The sequence below is a fragment of the Gambusia affinis genome, linkage group LG04 (genome assembly GCF_019740435.1).
Source record: "Gambusia affinis linkage group LG04, SWU_Gaff_1.0, whole genome shotgun sequence".
Lineage (NCBI taxonomy): Eukaryota > Metazoa > Chordata > Actinopteri > Cyprinodontiformes > Poeciliidae > Gambusia > Gambusia affinis.
In genome coordinates this window covers 30,334,947-30,354,368 of record NC_057871.1, presented here as the reverse complement: position 1 = coordinate 30,354,368, position 19,422 = coordinate 30,334,947, and the positions used below count along the sequence as shown (strand labels likewise).

At 37.8% G+C, this 19,422-nt stretch overlaps 1 protein-coding gene across 1 annotated transcript in view; it reads right to left on the bottom strand.

Moving 5' to 3' along the window:
• LOC122830069 (collagen alpha-1(XI) chain-like) overlaps positions 1 to 19,422 on the bottom strand; it is a 49,887-nt gene that overhangs the window by 20,530 nt on the left and 9,935 nt on the right. Inside the window, exons 2-25 of the mRNA XM_044115115.1 lie at positions 12,530 to 12,697; positions 12,343 to 12,434; positions 11,986 to 12,107; positions 11,578 to 11,740; positions 8,512 to 8,634; positions 7,715 to 7,825; positions 7,492 to 7,623; positions 7,347 to 7,394; positions 6,312 to 6,353; positions 6,084 to 6,146; positions 5,925 to 5,999; positions 5,375 to 5,458; positions 5,229 to 5,285; positions 3,799 to 3,852; positions 3,669 to 3,722; positions 3,498 to 3,551; positions 3,357 to 3,410; positions 3,229 to 3,282; positions 3,093 to 3,137; positions 1,922 to 1,975; positions 1,245 to 1,289; positions 1,114 to 1,167; positions 992 to 1,036; positions 860 to 913 (exon numbers count right to left, since the gene is read on the bottom strand). Of these exons, the coding sequence (XP_043971050.1) occupies positions 860 to 913; positions 992 to 1,036; positions 1,114 to 1,167; positions 1,245 to 1,289; positions 1,922 to 1,975; positions 3,093 to 3,137; positions 3,229 to 3,282; positions 3,357 to 3,410; positions 3,498 to 3,551; positions 3,669 to 3,722; positions 3,799 to 3,852; positions 5,229 to 5,285; positions 5,375 to 5,458; positions 5,925 to 5,999; positions 6,084 to 6,146; positions 6,312 to 6,353; positions 7,347 to 7,394; positions 7,492 to 7,623; positions 7,715 to 7,825; positions 8,512 to 8,634; positions 11,578 to 11,740; positions 11,986 to 12,107; positions 12,343 to 12,434; positions 12,530 to 12,697 (1,847 nt within the window). The remainder of the gene's footprint in view (positions 1 to 859; positions 914 to 991; positions 1,037 to 1,113; positions 1,168 to 1,244; positions 1,290 to 1,921; positions 1,976 to 3,092; positions 3,138 to 3,228; positions 3,283 to 3,356; positions 3,411 to 3,497; positions 3,552 to 3,668; positions 3,723 to 3,798; positions 3,853 to 5,228; positions 5,286 to 5,374; positions 5,459 to 5,924; positions 6,000 to 6,083; positions 6,147 to 6,311; positions 6,354 to 7,346; positions 7,395 to 7,491; positions 7,624 to 7,714; positions 7,826 to 8,511; positions 8,635 to 11,577; positions 11,741 to 11,985; positions 12,108 to 12,342; positions 12,435 to 12,529; positions 12,698 to 19,422) is intronic.

Here is a 19,422-nt window from a genome sequence, read left to right as displayed (position 1 = left end):
TACATGCTAACAACTTAATCAAATAAAAGACAAGACACAGATAAAGGACGAAAAAAAAAATATTGGACACTTTATTTTTCTGAAGTCTGAGGAGCAGCAGAGGGGATAATGAGCCTGCTTGTTCACCTGCTCACTGCAGGGAGAGGGCGCCACCGAGCTGATGTTGTTGGAGCTGTGGATTGCTAGATGAGGCAGAACTAGCTAGCATGGGTGGATGTCAGCACGCTGTAAAGCAACCTTCTGCATATAATGTTATATTTGTGCCCCCAACGTGAACATGCCTTTGTGTATAAAGGAAAATGCGTCTCGTTTGCAGACAAAAAAGTATTCTTTTTTTCCTTTTTGTCTGTGTCAGCAACTAAATGAGCCACACCGACAGCCAATCAGAATACTCCCTGAAAATACTTAAATCACTTGGATAAGAAGCAACTAATCACAATCAGCAAATAAAAAATGCTGCACCAGTGGCAGACATTGCTAAACAAAACTGGAAGATTTAGGAAAACATAACAAAAAACCTATTGTAAACCTGCTTTTTTTGGGTTTTTTTACTTATTGTAAAACTAATTGTAAATTCAAATACTTGAATTTTGTACCCTAAGAATATTATTAAACCTACAAATACTTACCTGTCACTATTTATTTTATTTTATTTAACTCTTGAATGTGACTGGCCTTACATTGCTTGTTTTCATTGGCTAACTACTTAATCAGGTTTTAACTGAGGTGCATAAAATGTTTATTTATTTTAGCTATATTTTTTGAAGACTCTGTAACTGATGGCCACTGGAGAACCGTCCTACCTACAGAGTTGTTTCTGGGACAAACCCTAAATATGGAACATGAAATCTGTACGTACTGGAGGCCCGTCATTTCCAGGTAAGCCCTGCATCCCTTTCTTCCCTTGAGGTCCCTGCCAGACAGTGAGAAATTGTCCATCAAGAGATCTTACCCTAAAAAAAAAAAAAATCACCAGCTAAAGCTCACTTACCTTCTCTCCTGGTAGTCCTACGAGCCCCTGAGGGCCAGGAAAACCCTGCAGATGCAATACCACATTAGTCTTAAAACTAAGCCATGGAGGTCATTTTCAGCATGCTTTATTTTAGCACATACAACAATTCCAGGGTTGCCTTGCTGACCGGGTGCTCCAATTTCTCCTGGTGGTCCCTGTTGTAGACAATAATTCATGTAAAAGTAGTGAACCAATCCAGCACCTTTAGGGTCACATATTTTACTTTACTTACTATGTTGCCTTTTGAACCTTGGACCCCATCAGTTCCACGAATGCCCTTTGAGGAGACACAGCATGGGATTTAAACAAAAACAAACATTTTCTGCTGTATCCTGAAACGCAGAAAGCCCATTTCCTGATGATGGCTTTTCAGAATCATCAACCTTCCCATATAAGATTTTATTGCATTGCCTGACTTTTTAATAGATGGCTTTAAAGCCCTAATTGAAAATGAACTGAATTAAACCAAAAATGTTTATCAGAGCCTCTAGTTTAGATGTGCTTGTTCCCAGCTTCAGTTCATTACCGCTTCCTAAATCAAAATCCAAACTGTCTCTGTAAAATATACAAATGAAACGATGTTCGCTGATGCTGACAAGTGCTTACTCATGTTGCAACAAGCACACAAATCAAACACACAACTGAAGAAACCACTTCAGGTGAGTAAGCAGTAATTTTTTCGATGAGGTAAGGATTGTATATATGCTGTTAAGAATCCAAGAACTGCTTTAACATTGTGATTAGAAGGTGCAGCCCAGAGATTATTGATGCTTGACTGCAGAGAGTCACTGAAGCTAAACATGTAATCCCAGTACCAGGGTCTGTTGTTTGTGAGAGAGTTCAGTGTGTGTAAAAGTAAATTTTATGTGTAGCATATGCTAAACTAGCATGCAAGTATTTTACACTTACCATCAAGCCTGAGTTTCCAGGACGACCTCTGGGGCCAGTCAGACCTCTGGAACCCTTGAAATGCACATCGAAGTTACACAAGGTGAGGATATGCAGACTGGTGTTATGCTTTTTTGAAAGAAAATCGATGATCTCCAATAGCTATTGGAAAAATAGACTTATTGTGGAGCACTTTGAGTTATTTACAGATTCTGAAGGTGTACATTCTAAGTTTTCCAATCAAAAAAGTTCTTTATTACAATTGTTGTGTGCCCCAACAACATTTTAGGGCTATCTGTAATTTAGAAGCATAATAAGAGAAAAATAGACTTGGCGTTGCCTTGGAAAAGACAAACATTTTCTAAATAATTTTATTTTAGGACTTAAGATGCAGTTAGTCAGCATGGGGCGCAGCTCCGTTCAGCGGCTTGTCACATCCTGTTCAGCACAGCCACAGACCTCATTCTGCATGCCTGTGTGGCACACTGTGTATCATAATGGGCTTCAAAATCAAACGTTCCTGAACTCACCATGAGAAACTTTCCACTGATATATTCAGACCATTTATCCATTATTATTTTTAAACACAATCATTTGGTAGCTATCTGTAGCATCGCATTTTAAACTCACGTCATGGCAAATGAACAGATGTTTGCATGCAGTACCTCCTGGACCACTAGGGGGCGCCCATGAACCATCAGTGGTCTGAGGACCATTGTTTGAGAAGATTTAGATTAAAGGTTTTCTTTTTATTTAGGTCTGTTAGGTTTGCTGAATATTTTTCTATTAACTAAATGCAGAGAAAATTGCTTAATAGTTTTCTCTAAAGGGAGAAGTTTACACTATGATGACTCTTCCCTTAAACAATGTGGGAAAGCTCAGATCATGATGATGATGCTTTGTTATCTGATGGAGGCCCTTCTGTGAATGAAATTTAAGTCAGTGCATTAAACAGAATGCATTGTGTGACACAGGAAAACAAAAATAAATCAGTCCAGATAGCATGAAGAGATTTTGAGACTTGTGGAACTCAACAAGTCTGGTTTATCTTTGGATACATATTCCACATACCTAAAGTGCCAGATTCATCCATTGAAAGAATTATATACAAGTATAAAGACCATGCAAATGTTTCATAATCAAACTATTCATGAAACTGATGAAAATTGAAAGTTGAGACATAAACACTCACAGCATCACCTGGTTGTCCTCTTGGCCCAGGTGGTCCCTGAGAGCCCTGTAAATATATAGATAAATACAAACTCATTCTTCCTCCCATAGTAAAAACATCAAAATTACAAATGCGTATTTCTGGCATGGCTTCCTACCTTTTCTCCCAGCTCTCCTGGAGGACCTAGGGGTCCCGGCTTCCCCCTGTCTCCCTGACAAAACATTACAGAAAGATAATTGAATTGTGGATTTGATGTCCCGTATTCGTTCATCCCTGTCTGCGTACCTTGTGTCCTTTATTTCCTGGGAGGCCAGGTAAGCCATCAAAGCCTCGATCTCCCTAGCAGGAAAAGAACAGGAGTAAGTCCATCTTTTGCGGAAGCAGAACAAGAAGGAAAGGAAATGTGTGTCTGCGACATTAATTTACCTTTGCTCCAGTTTCTCCTATTGCACCACGGCCCCCGTCTGAACCTCCCCGACCCTAATAAGAATCACGTGTATCAATGGACTACATGTAATTTGAGGCAAAATTTTACAACGACTCATTGGAAGATGATATTGATAACAACAAACGATGCAGCACATTAAATATCCTCACCCGTTTTCCAGGTCTTCCATTCTGACCTGGAATACCCGGTAGTCCTGCAGGACCCTGAGAGAGTACAATATGAGATATAAAAAAAAACCTGTAGCTGCTATAACTGAAATGACAACAAAGGTAAACTCACAGGTGGTCCCATTTCACCACTGCTCCCTTTCAGCCCTGGAGGCCCTGATGCACCCTTTAGAAAAAAAGCAAAAACACAAAAATGATAATTGGCCAACACTTGCACGCTCTGCATCCCCAGAACCAGAACCAAACGAGGAGAAGCGGCATTTAGTATCTATGCACCACAAATCTGGAACAAACTTCCAGAAAACTGTAAAACAGCTGAAACACTGACTTCCTTTAAATCTCAACTAAAAACCCACTTGTTTAGTGTTGTATTTGAAACGTAATCAATTACAAATTTATTGACGGAACCTGACTTAATGTTGTGTTTTGATTGTTGATTCTATGTTGCATTGTGTTTTTGTGTTTGATTTGATGTAAAGCACTTTGAAATGCCTTGCTGCTGAAATGGGCTGTACAGATAAAATTTGATTGATTGATTGATTGATTGATTGATTGATTGATTGATTGATTGATTGATTGATTGATTGATTGATTGATTGATTGATTGATTGATTGATTGATTGATTGATTGATTGATTGATTGATTGATTGATTGATTGATTGATTGATTGATTGATTGATTGATTGATTGATTGATTGATTGATTGATTGATTGATTGATTGATTGATTGATTGATTGATTGATTGATTGATCAGACTATCTGCAGCACTGGGCCCTTTGACCACTACCAGCAGCAACGAGGGGTTCAAACCTGCAACCCACCTGTTACATCCTCAGTCACTGCCACCTCCAAAAACTAGTTCAAGTCTTTATTTATCACCTTTTTTTAACACAAAAAGCAAGATGTATTACAAGTTACAAATATTTATTTAAAAAATTTGAAAAATCCACACAGGAAATAGTGTATATTTTCATGTGAAGAAATTAGGTCACCCATTAAATAATCAGAGATGTTCACATTTCAATGTCAAATCTCATGTTTTTGTTAAAGATAAAATGTCTAATTTTCCCTAAACACTCTGATGCACAGCTTTGTGGATCAGTTGAGCATTGACTCTACATGTCTGAGGCGTAAACAGGTCAAACGTTTGTCAAAATGCAGAGTGATGATGTTGTTTTCATGTGTATCCAACACATTGGATGCTTGTCTGCTGAAGGGGAGATAAATGCTTGCATGTCCTACATTGCATTTTATGTTTAATCTTACAGAATAAAAAGGACTCATTATAATTTTACCGTTTATCAACAGTTTTTCAAGTTTTCTCAAAGTCCTTTTAAAGTTTTGTTAAGAATGTACCTTGAGAAACTAAAGTAGAATTAAAGGGGAAAAAAGTGACACAGGTCAGTCATCCTTCAGTGGATCTTCTACTTTATGAATGTATAAACATCTAAATTTATCTAACGTGAGTTTAATACATGTCTTGTTCATAAAGCTAACAGTAAAAACACTACAACAAATCAACATTTGCAAGGTAACTTACCAGTGGTCCAGGTCTGCCTCTGAGACCCAGTGGGCCAGGAGGGCCCTTCATGGCCAGCTGGAAAATAGACTTATTTATATTAATCCTGAAAAATAACTGATTTAAATTAGTTGTGCTTGATGCAATATAGTACTATGTTGGTTAACCTTTGTCTGTTGCAGGATGGCCTGAGCCTGAGCCTCCTGTGCAGAAACAACAGCTCCTGTCCTCGGATCACCACCTGACTGGAACTGAAGATCAGAAAAAATAAATAAATAAATCAACACTCTGCCTAGTGGCCATTTGATCCCACTGTCAGCTATGATTTGATAGGTATGTACTGTCAACAGTGGAATAAAATGAAACAAAACAAAGGAATGTAGAGGGAAGGAACACAATGCGCTGTCTTAACACAATATTGAAAAAGGTGGGATTATATAGATCTAGAACTATTAAACTTGTCCTGATAATAAAAAGTGCAATCAGATTATTGTAATGAAATCATTTACCATTAAATATGATTAAATAACAAGTCACCGTTAATGTAAAACCTAAAAGGCAAACAGCTAGTTTACTTTAAGTCTACAAGAGTCACATTTTTCAGTAACAGCTCTGAAACTTTTCCTTTTGCCCTCAGGCTCTTCTGTAAATTAATAGCAGCAGAGCCACAGCAGCTCGGCTGCAGCGTTCAGGGCCTCTGGGAACGCAGTCTGTTACCGGTATGAGCATTATGTTTCCTGGGGGACCTGGGATCCCGTCAGCACCACTAAGGCCCGGCCGCCCTGGAGGACCCTAACAGCAAAGAGAGAGATGAAGAGACATCTGAAGAGACAGTCCGTCGAGTCAGGCTTTGAGCACACAGAAGGTAGACCTAACCAGCTCTCCAGGGTCTCCTCGAGGTCCCACTGGTCCAGTGATTCCCGGAGGCCCCGGTGCTCCCTGTACATCATCATAAACATTCAGTTTGAAACGACTCTGTTTATCCCAAAAATATATATTCTACATTTTCAGCTGTTGTGGTTAAATGATCACCAGAATAAAGAGGTACTGTTCCCGAACAAAAACATGTTGCTAGTTACAAGTTGCACAGTAAGCTTCACTAACCTCAGGTCCTGGAGGTCCATATGGTCCTGTAATCTGAGTTCCCTGTAAAAAAAAAAAAAAAACACCAAAACAAAAGATTTTTCATGTTTCTTTAGGTTACAGTGCAATTCAACACATAAATGGCCATGAAAAATGATTCCACTTCACAATATTCGATTTTTTTGCCACACCAAAATATTCTGTCATTAGACCAATTGTAATATCTGACCAGTACGTCCAGAGTTAATCCAAACTGCAGTTATCCAATGACAATTTCATTTAATAAGGCCAAACTTCTCCGGACCACAAGGATTTGTGTAAGAAAGTATTTGCCATCTAAACTTATTAAATAGTTGTGTCTCCGTCTGAAGCACTGACTGTTGTCACCATTTACAGGAACTTGCAATTAGTTTGTTACCTCACTGGAAGAATTTTGGCCAACTCTTTTTTGCAGAGTAGTTTTAACTCACTGATATTGGAGAGGTTTTGAAAATGAAAGGCTAAAGGCAACACCTTCCCAATTTGAGCTTGAATTACTTTCTTTCTTTAGTAACACCATAACTGTGAGATGAATAGCACATCTTATATTTACACAGTTTCTCTCTGTCCAGCGTTAAAACATGACAGAAAGAAGTTCTGAAATATTTCTGTGTGGCAAAAAAAAAAATCTGGAAGTGGAAAATACATTTCTATATAAAGTGTGAAAAGCATTATTGTTTGGCAAATGCTAATACTTGAGAAAGTATTGGGTTAGGTTCAGACTGTTATATGAGAATGGGAACCCTTTAATTGTCGATTTCAGAAATGAATAAGGGTTACATTTAATATTTGACTTAGATCATAATTCCAAGGAAAGGAAACACATTGTGTCTGTGTGATGGTTGAAGGTTGTAATAGGTTTATATTACTGGATTGTATAAAATCCTAATTCAGCAACCTAAACTGAAAATCCTAATATTTTTGTAAATGAAGCATTTTTACCTACTGATAAAATTGTTTAAGAAGCGAATCAGTAATCTATAAAACAGGCTGTTTTAGATTGTGTGGTTTTCTTACCAGCCCCAAATAGCCAGGCTCTCCTTTCTGTCCTTTTTCTGGTAAATTCTAATTTAAAATATGTGACAGAGATGCAAACATCATAATTGTACATGATTATTATTTTTTTATTTTATGCTTAAAAGAGTAAAGCCTTTCACACCACCTGTGTGTTCAGCAGGTAGTCCCGTTCTCTCTCCGCAGGTCCGTAGCGTTCGTCGTATTCTTCGTCGTACTCCTCGTACTCATTGACAGGGTAATAGTTTGTTGTGTTGTCATAGTCTTCGTACTCTATGAACTGTGCAACACATTGACAGATGAACAAATTACGACGGATATAAAAAAGTCGACCATAGAAACAGAAATCATTGGTGGTTACCGAGTCTCACCTCGTACTCTGTGACATTAGGACCTGCTGTCACTGTGGACACTGAGATGTCATCATAGAAAACACTGTAGTCAAATTCTTCTGCTACTCGTTTCTTTGGTGTTCCCTCTTCCTAAAGACCAAAAAACAATGAAAATAAAGGACACAAAGCTCAACCATCCCTTTCTGTTTGATGTCCAATCTACTCTTTATATTTCTGTAACTAAACCTAACTTTGCGATTTTACATTTATGCTAATCACGTCGCTGTTATAAAGTTGGCCATATGTTGTGCGCTAACATGAGCTAAGCATTCCAGACAAAACGTTTACACTCTTTGGCAACTTTCAGCAGCCTTGTGTTTGTTTGCTTCCCCAACATTTTTATATATTTTTCTTTTCTGTACAGAACAATAAACAGAACTGTTGTGAGCTACAGGCCCAAACCTGACAAAATGTTGTAAAAAAAATAAATAAAAAAATCTGATAAATCTTGTTAAATTAACACCTCCGATTTATGTCTTACGTTGACTCTTTTGGTGAATTGCAGTTCTGCATGAGCCTGAGACAAAATGTTAAGCCAAATAAAAAATATGTGTTGAGTTATAAGCCAGATGGTGAATCAAACAGCAGCAGAAGGAAATGATTAGAAAGTTTTCCTAGAAGTCGGAGCGTTGTGAGCTTTGACTCAAGACAAAGCCAGATAGATAAAAGATGGGAAAGATAATTCAAACTACTTATGCGATCAAATGTTTCTGAGTATTTTCAATGTAAAACAACATTTTCTTAGTGTGCCTTTTGAATGTAGTGCATAACCTTACCTCTTCAGTCTCTATGAAAATGCTGTCATAGGGTAAAGGTGCGTCGCAGTCTGGGATGTAGTCTCTGCAGTAGGTCTCTGCTGCTCGAGGATCAGCCACAAGAAGAAGTTGCTGGATTTGTCCCTGTTCAAAACAAACAAAACAGATGAAAAGAAACTTAAGGAATGCAGACAGAACAGATGTCACTAGTGGTCCACACTAAGCATAAGCATAGTATTAATAAAAAAAATGACACAGCACATGCACATGTCTGTCATGTATTTATTAATAGATGTGTTCATATAGTCAGATCAAAGTAGCACAACATGCTGTTTTTATTCTCGCTCTGCAGATAATCGTCTCCAGAGCTGCAGCCTCTGGTGGCGCCAGCACAATGCTTCCACAGAACAGACATCTCCTCTGCTCTCTGTTTTACACATGCACATACATGAGGAGACCGGGCCAAATACAGCAAAGAGCTGCACTACAGATATTCCACCTGACATCACATAAGGTCATCGTCTACACCTCACGTCTGTGAATATCACTTCAGGCTGCAATCAATAAAAAAAAAAAAAAACACCAACGGCATTCGTAAACATCCTAAAGGAATAAACAGCTGAGAGGTCTCTCACGTTCGAACGTGTCAATGTCTAAAGTATCTGCTGATGAGCTCAAAAGGTAAATATTCATATTAGAATGTTGCTGCACCTTCAGGAAGCAAAGCAGGTGGTTGGGGAAGCTGCATTTCATCCCTACCACCACTGGAGGGTGATGTAGAGATGAGCCCTTATGTCTGCTTTTTGATACATTATTTGACAAATAAATCAGTTATGCAGTTATAACCAGACCACTTACCCCACTTAACAAACACTTACAAACCACCTAATTTAGAACTGCCCCCAAAACAACACAACATCTTAATATATACAACCTGAACTGTAAATATCAGCCTCTTAACTCGTTGTCTTTGTTCCTCCTGATGTAAAGGTTCTCGCTCCTTTGTAAATGTGTCTGGCCACAATAAAACAAGTCTACTCATCGAGTTTTGACTTATTTACAAATCCTAAAAGTATGCATTCTAATCTTGGAAATCAAACGAGTTCATTAATACAAGTGTTGTGTGCTCTAATGTAACATTTTAGGGCTATTTGTAGTTTAGAAGCGTAATAAAGGAATTGTAGGCTTCAGTTGCTTTGGCATTTTCTTTCAGACTATAAATAGCCCATGTAAATATGGGCATATGCAGACCACCACTGCTCCCAGAACCACAGTTTGAGAAAGACTTGACTAGACTGAGATGTTTGTGAAAACATGTCAGACCAATATTGTTTGATTTGGGGGTTTTTCTTACATGTTGAGAAAGATGTTACTCTTTTAATTTTACAAATACATATTTTAAAAAAAGGTTGCCTTTGCAGATAAAAAAAATGTTGTTTGTGCTGAATTATTGTGCTGATGTCAGCTGTTTGACTTCACATCATAGCTCACACCCCAAAGCATCCTCAGAGTGTGAATTAATGACAAATCTCCAACAGATCCGCAGCGTTTTATCCTTCACTAGTGGTGCTTTGATGATCGTTCAGGAGGCTCCACTTGTTCTGCATCTGGGTCAACGATGTATGGTTGTACTACTGTGCATTTGTTTGTAGCCATTTTCACATGTCTGAGGTGCTATTGTAAACACTGAGTTGGAAAAACATGACCAACAGCAGCTCATTTGCATAACTGTGACTTAGTCCCAAAACAGTGCATTCCTCAAAGATCTCAAAACAGACACAACTGAACAGGTGGAATCACAATATCTGAGAATGACTTTGTGTATTAAATGTACTGGACCGGTTCTGTATAGCCACAGATCTATCCTAGCTAGTTCAAGGAAGCATAATAGTGGACCTTTAAAAGTGTTTAGATATATGCCCTTTATCTTAATTCACTTCACCAACACAGTATATTTTGTGCAGATGCATCATGTATAATATAAATAAATTTTTTTAAAAATCAGACACAGGTTGTAATTTAACAAAACACAAAAAATGCCAGGAGGGGTGAATACTTTCTTAAGACACGCTAGACGGCGCATGTATGAGCAAGTATAGGTTCCTCCAAACGGCTGCCACAGGAGATTTCTCTAACATGAGTGAAAGGATACAACACTTGTGGTATGTCTTTGATCAGGAAAGAACATTATAACATAATTTGAAAAAATGTTTCAAGACCACTGAAAAGATCACAAGAAAGTCTGAGTTCCTGGAAACGCAGTTAATGAGGAATAACCCAAGATAATATAGACATGATGACTTCTCTCCATGCAGGTGGTGGGACCCAGTCAAGCTTCTCCTACCCTTCCCCCATGCCTTGCATCAGGAAGGTGCCCTGGCCTCTCTAAAGTGGGTGAGGTATGCCATTCATCATGGTCTCACTTCACAGAGCTCTTTGAGGTCAGCTTCTCTTAGCCTGAGGCAGAACTGTCCAAGCATCTTCAAGTCTCGCTCACTAACAATAGTAGGAAGGAGCAGGAGACAGAAAGATTGTGAGCTTTTGGTGACAGAAGCATTGCTCCTATGTTGTGTTGAGTAAAGAGCCAAGACAAATTTTTACATTTTAGAAATGTGGTCAGTGTTTGTTAGCATTTATGGGCCCCTGAAGGCCCAGGGGCCCAATGGAGCTGCTTAGTTCTTTTATACTCTAAATGTGACCAGCATCACATAGTGTTTTATGGTCCACTGACTGATTACCGAATCAGATTTAACAGAAGTGCAAAAATTGATATTATTTACTTGAACTGTATTTTATTTTATTATTATTTTTTGTCCATTTGAAGATGACATGTACCGGTAGTTGTATTGGTTAAGTTTTTTCAACAATGTTTTCCAGTAAAATAATTATCCAGTAACATTTTTACATTTCTTGCCAACTTAACATTTTTAATACCAAAATATAGTGGGCTGTTAACATACTGTCCTGGCACCACCACCTTCTGAGCTTAGCTAGTTTTATGGGGAAATCATTGAGAGATGACAACTTAGTCCACCACAATTTTACCATTTCTATTTTTAACATCCAGAAAATGCAGTGAAGACTCACCTCAAACACCTCCTCGTCCAGCAGGCGGGTTCCAAACACAGTGACTCCATCAGTGCTGATGTGGGGATCAGGACCTCTGAGCAGGTCCAGAGTCTCCACCTTTTCACAGTCTAAGTATAGAGTCACTGACTGGCCCTCCACACTGTAGGCAATTCTGTGCCACCTGAAGACAAAAATAAAAAGGACGTTTCGCCATCTTACACCTTGCATGCAAAAGATTCATTTGTACCGTTTCTTTTTTCTTTTTTTTATGTGATTTTTCTTTTCCTTTTTGTAATAATCCGCTGGCTAACTCTGGCATTTGTTTTAATTGATTTGAATATTTCTGTTATTGTGTTGATGTATACAGAAATCAAACACAAGCAAAAAGAAAAGTGTTTGTATGAAGGTGTCTGTGTAGTTACCCACTTGCCATCAGCCAAGTTGATTTTTCTGAAGGTGGGATAAAGTTCAGGAGTTGGCTGACCCTCATGATCCTCATACAGGAAAACAGGAGAACGAGCAAGCTCCAAACCCAGCTGCTGTGTGCCCTGAGAAAAAACACTTTTAATGAAATATATCTAATCTGTTATTATTAGCTGTTAAAGTTTTGCTAGAACAAGATTTATTTTAACTTCTGCATATGATTTTATACAAAATGTAGTGTTTTTGTCAAATCAGAGTGCTATTGAATTAAAGACTCAAACATTTCTAACTGCGTCTATCTAGAACTGGTAATTAACTGTGTGTCAGTGTAAATTTCACATTAGCATTTCCAGTTCATACCTGTGTATCATACAGGGAGAGAAGAAAGACTTGTGATCCTTTCACAGCTTTGACTGTTGTCATGAGTGAGAAATCCACAGGAAACGGCAAGTCTGATGCGGGGGCGAAAGGGAAAAAACACAATTATATAAATGGTTTCATTTTTCCACCAATAAAAGAATCGCAAAGAGTTTTATCAAAACTTAACCTGGAAAGAGTTGCTTGGTGGGCGCGCTCAGCTGGATCTTCTTGTTGATCTTAAAGGAAAGGTCGGTCTCTGCTCGGCCCTTCCTGCTGGTGCACAGCCCTGCCTCCAGCGACACGCCCTCCATGTCCTCCGAAAGCTCAAGTGTCTTTATGAGGTCAATAGGATTAGCTGCCAAGATAGATAAAACAACATCCTTGTAACTGATTGGTATTTGTGGATGCAGTTCTAATTTTTTTTATGATTAATCAAGCTAGAAGACTGCAATGGACTGGCGAAGTGTCCAGGGTGAAACCCACTTCTTGCCTGAAATGTCTAGCTGGAAATAGGCACCAGCACCCCTCCTGACCCCACTAGGGACAAGGGTATAACAAAATGGATGGATGGATGGATGGATGGAAGTTAGAAGAGCCATATTAATATAACAGATTTTAAGATACACTGCCTGTAAAGTATTGTTAGACAAGAAGAGTGTTTACTAATATTTTCTTTTTTGTCTCATTTAAATAAGGCAGAACTATTTATTTATTTATTGCTAAATGCTCACAGTTGAGCAGTTGGTTTGAGGTTTTAATTGATCTCATGACAGTTTTGTTCTTGTTTTATAGCCACATAAATGTTCCTAACCTTAACCCTTATTTTATATTTGCAGAGTTGCATTAGTTAATATCTTCTCCTCTTCTAAATAAATTAGATCTTGTTATTTTTGATTACTTTTAGTTTGTTTATACTTTGTTGTTCAAGTAGACAATTAGACTGTGTATTACAAATACATATATTTATTTTGGCACAGCTCCATGACAGACCCACCACACAAGTTGATTGACAAAAGTCCCTGGGAAAAAAAGCTCTGAGACCATTTAAACTCATACCAGGAAGTCAGAACACAAAACTCTGTGCTGTGAGATTACATTGTAAGTCTGTCTACTGTATATAGAGCAAGGTGATAAAACTTGAAATGGACTCAATGCACAAATCAGTGTTTTCTGCAACAAAAAGACTGTAAGTAAAAACTTATGAGAAAAGGCAACCTGCTTTCATGTTGATGTCCAGAACATATATTTTTGTAAAACAGTACAATATTCCAACAGCTCTTATCTTGGAACACTTCATGTGCAAACACATAGACTCAATGATCAGAGCAGTGCTTCGATAGAATAAACAAAGTAAAAATGAGCCATGAAAGTTGTTTTAAAGCAGGGAGAAATCGGCTACATATTGAAAATGGAGAAAAATGAGATCAGAGAGCTCATAGAAGAAATAATATATATCATGGGACAGGAGGGCATGCTTCTACTGGTGTGGCTTCTTTTTACACGTCGTTCAGAGGCTTACGTAATCCCTCCATCTCCATCTGTTCTACACCGTTAAACACCCACAGACTTGTGTGCATGTGTAGGCACACATCACGCTGGAAAGATGTCAGAGTCTGAGTGCCAGATGTAGTTTTGCCCTTTTATTTTGAGTTTACTCGTCCGTTTGTCCGTGTGCCTGCACATCTATCAGCTAATAGAGTCATCATCAGCCTGGAATCATATCATTAGCAGTTATCATTGATGCAGTAAAATGTTTTCAGTGATTCTTGTGACTTTACAAGCTAATAAACAACTGTTGGAATTTGAATTATTTGCTCAGAGTTTTGTGCTCAGCCTGTTGAACACAGTTCTCCATCTAGAGTTCTCATAGACAACAAAAATCTCTGATTTTCACGTCTTTCTTTATTTAGACCATTTTCTTTCCTCTACGTTACTTGACACCTCTTAGATTATCTGTATTCTTTTAACAATAACCACAATTTACAGCAGATCAAACTAAATCTGACGTAGTTTTGATCTGCTTAATAACATTCTTTAAAATTCAACCGAAAGTGTGTACCTCACTGTAGCACCGCAGATATAAATGATTGCATTACCTCCTTAGCATGCCTGCAAACCATTCATCACCAATTGATTCCACAACAATGACCTCTCCATATCCTACATTTAGTTGGGAACAACTTAAACATAGCATTTATTCATCACTTGTGTTGGTCTACTACATGAGATCCAATAAATTACATTCCTGCTTGCAAAATGTCACAAAATGTAAAACAAAAACAAGTTCAGTTGGTGTGACTGTTGTTGTAAGAAACTATCACAAAGGCCAAAATCAGAGTCAGAAAAACATTTTAAAGCAAATGAACGTATGGAGAACTTTCACTTTCATTAGCAGTAATAAAATAAAAATGCTCTGCAGGTATTAATATAACCAGATGATAAAGCCTTCTGTTACAGATATAACTTTTCTCCACAGTAGATCCTGGCAGTCACACATGCCAGGTACACTGCTTTCAATTTCCTTGCAGTTTTTTAATGCTATAGTATGAACATGAAGGGCTGCTGACATCTGAACACACTAGAAGACAAGACAAGACAAGGGCCCCTGTTTTCTATATATGTACAATAAAAACTTTGGGCTGCCTTTGTTGCTCATGATAAGAAAAAAGGCTTAAAGCAACTTCCATGTAATGCACACATGTAAATATGTTTTGGTCATGTGCATCAAATAAGGCATTCTGGTCTTTGTCAGCTGCTGCTGCTGCTGTCCTGAGGCTCTGCAGGGTTGTGTGAGTGGATTATGATCAACATGCACACACATGCATAGTATGTTGTGAGTCTCAACTAAAAGTAGAAAAACTGTCTTCTGGGGAGAAAAAAAACACACATTTTCCTTTGTGGGACTGGGTGAGTCATTAAACACTACATGTAAAGCTAAGTAATGTGTGATATATGCAGCTAAGGCACTCATTTAACATATTTAACAAAATGAACATATCTGACTATGATCATGATGACTAGATCCTGAGATCAGGACTTTGTCATGGTCACACCAAAAGTCACTTTGTAACCACTTTGGCTGGATGCTTACGGTTATTTTCCATTTGAAGATCTTATTGCCTTATTGAACAAATTAATAGTTATTTAAAGCCAAACAAAACCTATTCTCTTGCACAACATTGGTGTAAACAACTCTGACTACGTGCTGAGGAAGAGCAGCTTTTCTTGGTTAATTGACTCAGTTTTGCCTTTTGATACTTATTGTTTTTTGGTAGTTAGTTTTTATATATTTCCTAGATTCGTATTCCACATTCTCTGTGCTCACAGCTGGATTACTTTAAATTTTAGAATTCTAGGGATTTTATTTTCAGATTTACAAGTTGAATCAGTACACAATGGTCCCTTTCCCCACAGAGGACTGCGACAAACACCTCCAGAAAATAGAAGTGAGGGAAATCAACAATTATCCAAATCAAGTGAATGTGGAAGTGAATGCCAGATCTGAAAATCTCAACCTTAACAATGAGTCGAAAGAATGGAAGGTCTAACAGAGCTCCTCAGCACCTTGACAAACAGTTCTCCCTGGAACTCTATTGGTGCAAAGCCAAAGAATAAACCCATCCTTTGGATCAGGTAAGGTGATTAACAGGAAAAATGCTGCACTTAGACTTGAAAAATATACTGATGAATGTGTATTTTTAGGATGTGTATTAAGGAGAAAGCATCTGCGTTCTGTATTCAAAACAAGCCATAACAGAAATACAACTGGAAAGACAGGAAATACATTTAAAAAACAGGTTTGCTGTTCTTCTATAAGAATATGAGTCCCTGACGGACAGCTCAATTTAAAACAAGAGACATGGGGCAAAATTAAACTCTAAGCACAACTAATATGAATAAATCCAGAAGCAGCTAGATAAGACAGAGAGCTGGTCGTTTTTGATGCCGCAGTAAATAAGATTTCAGCCACAAAACATATCAGTAGTATTTAGTTTTGCCAATGATATGATGCCTGAGATCTAAGAGAGATAAAATGCTTATGTCATACTATAATAAAATTATGAATGAGCATCCAACAGTGGATACACACATATCACACTTTTCATACACACAGGATCCCTTCATGTTGCTAAACAGCGATCTGAAATCCTGACAGGATTTTATCCACCTGCTGAACAAAGTTCAAGATCTGAATATCAAAGTTTTTCTTAGCGTACAGTTCAGAGTGAAGACAAAACATTCAGCAGACCTTTCTGATCAACAGTTCAGTGAAATCTATCAATAACTCAAACATTTCTTGGGAACATAAGCATAGATTTAAAGCAGATTGATTTTGACTTAATAAACCTGGAAGACAACTTTTGACATCAAACATCTTTTATTCTGAACAGCAAAATGGAGGCTCTGCCTAGAGTCAATGCCTTCTAACATTTTGTAAGTCAGGGCATAAACTCTCTCTTATGTATGAAACATAAGACACGGAGGGCATGTCTGTCCAGATAAAGGACCTCACCTGAGTCATGTTTCTGAACATGTGTAAGCTGCACAAATATAAACCAAACTTCTTCAATAATAATAATTTGTTTGGGGTTTATTATTATTATGTTTTATCGTTGTGGAAGACCTTAAGACCTGTGTTGATAACCCTAAAAACAGGGGGGCAAAATAACTGTGATTCAAAATTTTGGTTTGACTCAACATGTTAAACAGCCAACACACAAAAGGGAACATACTCTGGATCTGATCATCTGTAAGGTCTTAATATTTCTAAGGCGTCTGTAACTGATGTCACCATAGCTCAGATTATAGCATACATTGAGTTACACTAATTATGCAAATAATACAAAACTCACAATGACACCTGGTGAGTTTGAACATATTCAAGTACTGAATCAGTGCATGGATGTGCCATAACTTTCTTCACTTGACTAGAAACAAAACTGAAGAAATTATTTTTGGACATAAAGATCAAAATCCAGCTCAGAGGAATAAATCCCAGATGGAGCACTGAGTAGAAAAAGGCCAGGAGAGCATTATTCCAACACTTCATCACTTTCCTTTATTTTGCCACTGAAAAGTAGATCTTGTTTGTTTATTGTTTTATATTTTCATCATGTAAAGTACTTTGAACTTCCTTTTTACTGAAATGTGCTGTACAAATACACTTGCCTTCCTTTAAAATTCTGTCTCGTGCATTCTTTAAACTGAAACAATTTTAGTCATTGTAACTTACCTAAAATCTAAAACAGGACAGGTTTGCTCTGACTTGTTGCTCCACAATGAGAATAAAGGTCCATTGTAATCATTGAGTTTCATCTTAATGTCATAACCTCATATGATAAATGCATTGAGACATTTGAAACACGTTGAGCCTCAGACTATTTCCCATCACTTAAAATATATCTTAATGCATAAGGTAAATACCACCAATTGGGAACAGCACAATTTTCTTATGTAAAAGTTAGTTTAGAAATATAAATAAAAAGGAAGAAAATAAAATTGATGACTCTGTATAAGAGCAAAACAACTGACTGTGTAGATTACAGCCCTGCTTTAGCGGCTTGTGAATATTTTATTAATCCTTTATGACTATTTTATCTCTTACTCCAAACTATTACTAAACACAAAATGAGTGAACAGAGAATGCATTGATTACTAACAGAAGTGTTTGCCATCCTTCTATATACCACAGCATTACGCCACAAAGAGGCGCATGGCAAATACATGAGAACTTGAGAACTTTTCATGTATTTGTTTTGGTAGCAAACAACATTACCAAACCTGAACCTCAACTCATGTTGGTAGAAAATCTGACTAAATCAGGGATGCAGATAGACACACTGACCAAACAGGCACGGGATTAAAAGACAACAGAGATTGTCTGGAAACCAGATGTGTCTGCGTATACATGTCTGCGTGTGTGGGTGTGTGGGTGTGTGTGTGTGCGTGTGTGTGTGTGTGTGTGTGTGCATGTGTTTGTGCATGTACGTATTTGTGTTGTGTGACTGAACACCAGGTGAGACTCTTTATCGTGTGCATGTGTTGGTGTACATTGTAAATGTGTGTTTTTAATCAGCCATTCATTATCTCAGTAATGGCGGGGAATGCATTAACATAGTTTGCTGCAGAAACAGGAATCTGGGCTGGCTGAGCCTCCCACACCGACTGCCCCAAACATCAAATCACCCAAAACAGATTGTTAGACTCTGAGAAAGCTTGTGGCAGCAGCCTGGCACTGCCATGATTTGTCATCTTCTTTCTCTGCAGCTTGCTTCGGATATTCCTCTGAATAACTTGACTTGATTCCACTCCAAGACCACCAATGATAAAAACCAGATGGATTGCAATATACAAAGGAAAGACATAGAGAACAGCAATGAATGAAATAAAGGGACCACATGCTTCTTTTTCCCTTCTCTTAGATGGACTTGATCAGCGATATATACTGAATTGTCGGACCCGTGAATTTTCCCTGAATCAGTTTTCAATTATGGAGTTAGAAAGAGGGATGGACCAGATGGAGAAAAATACAGTTATCTTAAAAGATTAGAGGAATCTGAGCAACAATCATTGCCCACTTCTAATGCAAGCTTTTCAGTTTGAGTCATTGAAAATTCAGGGTTTCTTTGGCCGGCCTTCCTTCAAAGACTGCATCAATATTTATCCATCACAGGATTCAGCACCAGGTGGCTCTGGCCTCTGTTATTGTTGGATGTTCTATCTCATGGTGGTTTTGATTTTTAGAGAACAAAGAGTGAACATTTGAGAAATTTGTAGCGTTCAAGGTCTATAAACATTGTCTTTGCATTGAAGCCTACCAAGGTTTTCCAAAAACTAACATAAACAGAGAGGACATAATTTATTCATAACCTGATGTCTTGATTAATGTACACAGGCTGCCACAGTTTTATAGGCTCAAAAGAAATCTGCATTTTTATTGGATTATTAAAGATCTGATACTCAAAGATTTAGCAGTTCATCAGGCCATAGCTTTGTTCGTGCCTGTGGGTGAACAGTAAGGTGAAGATATCTCCAGATTGTTTATGGTACAGTCAGAATCACTATTTTATCATAATTTCC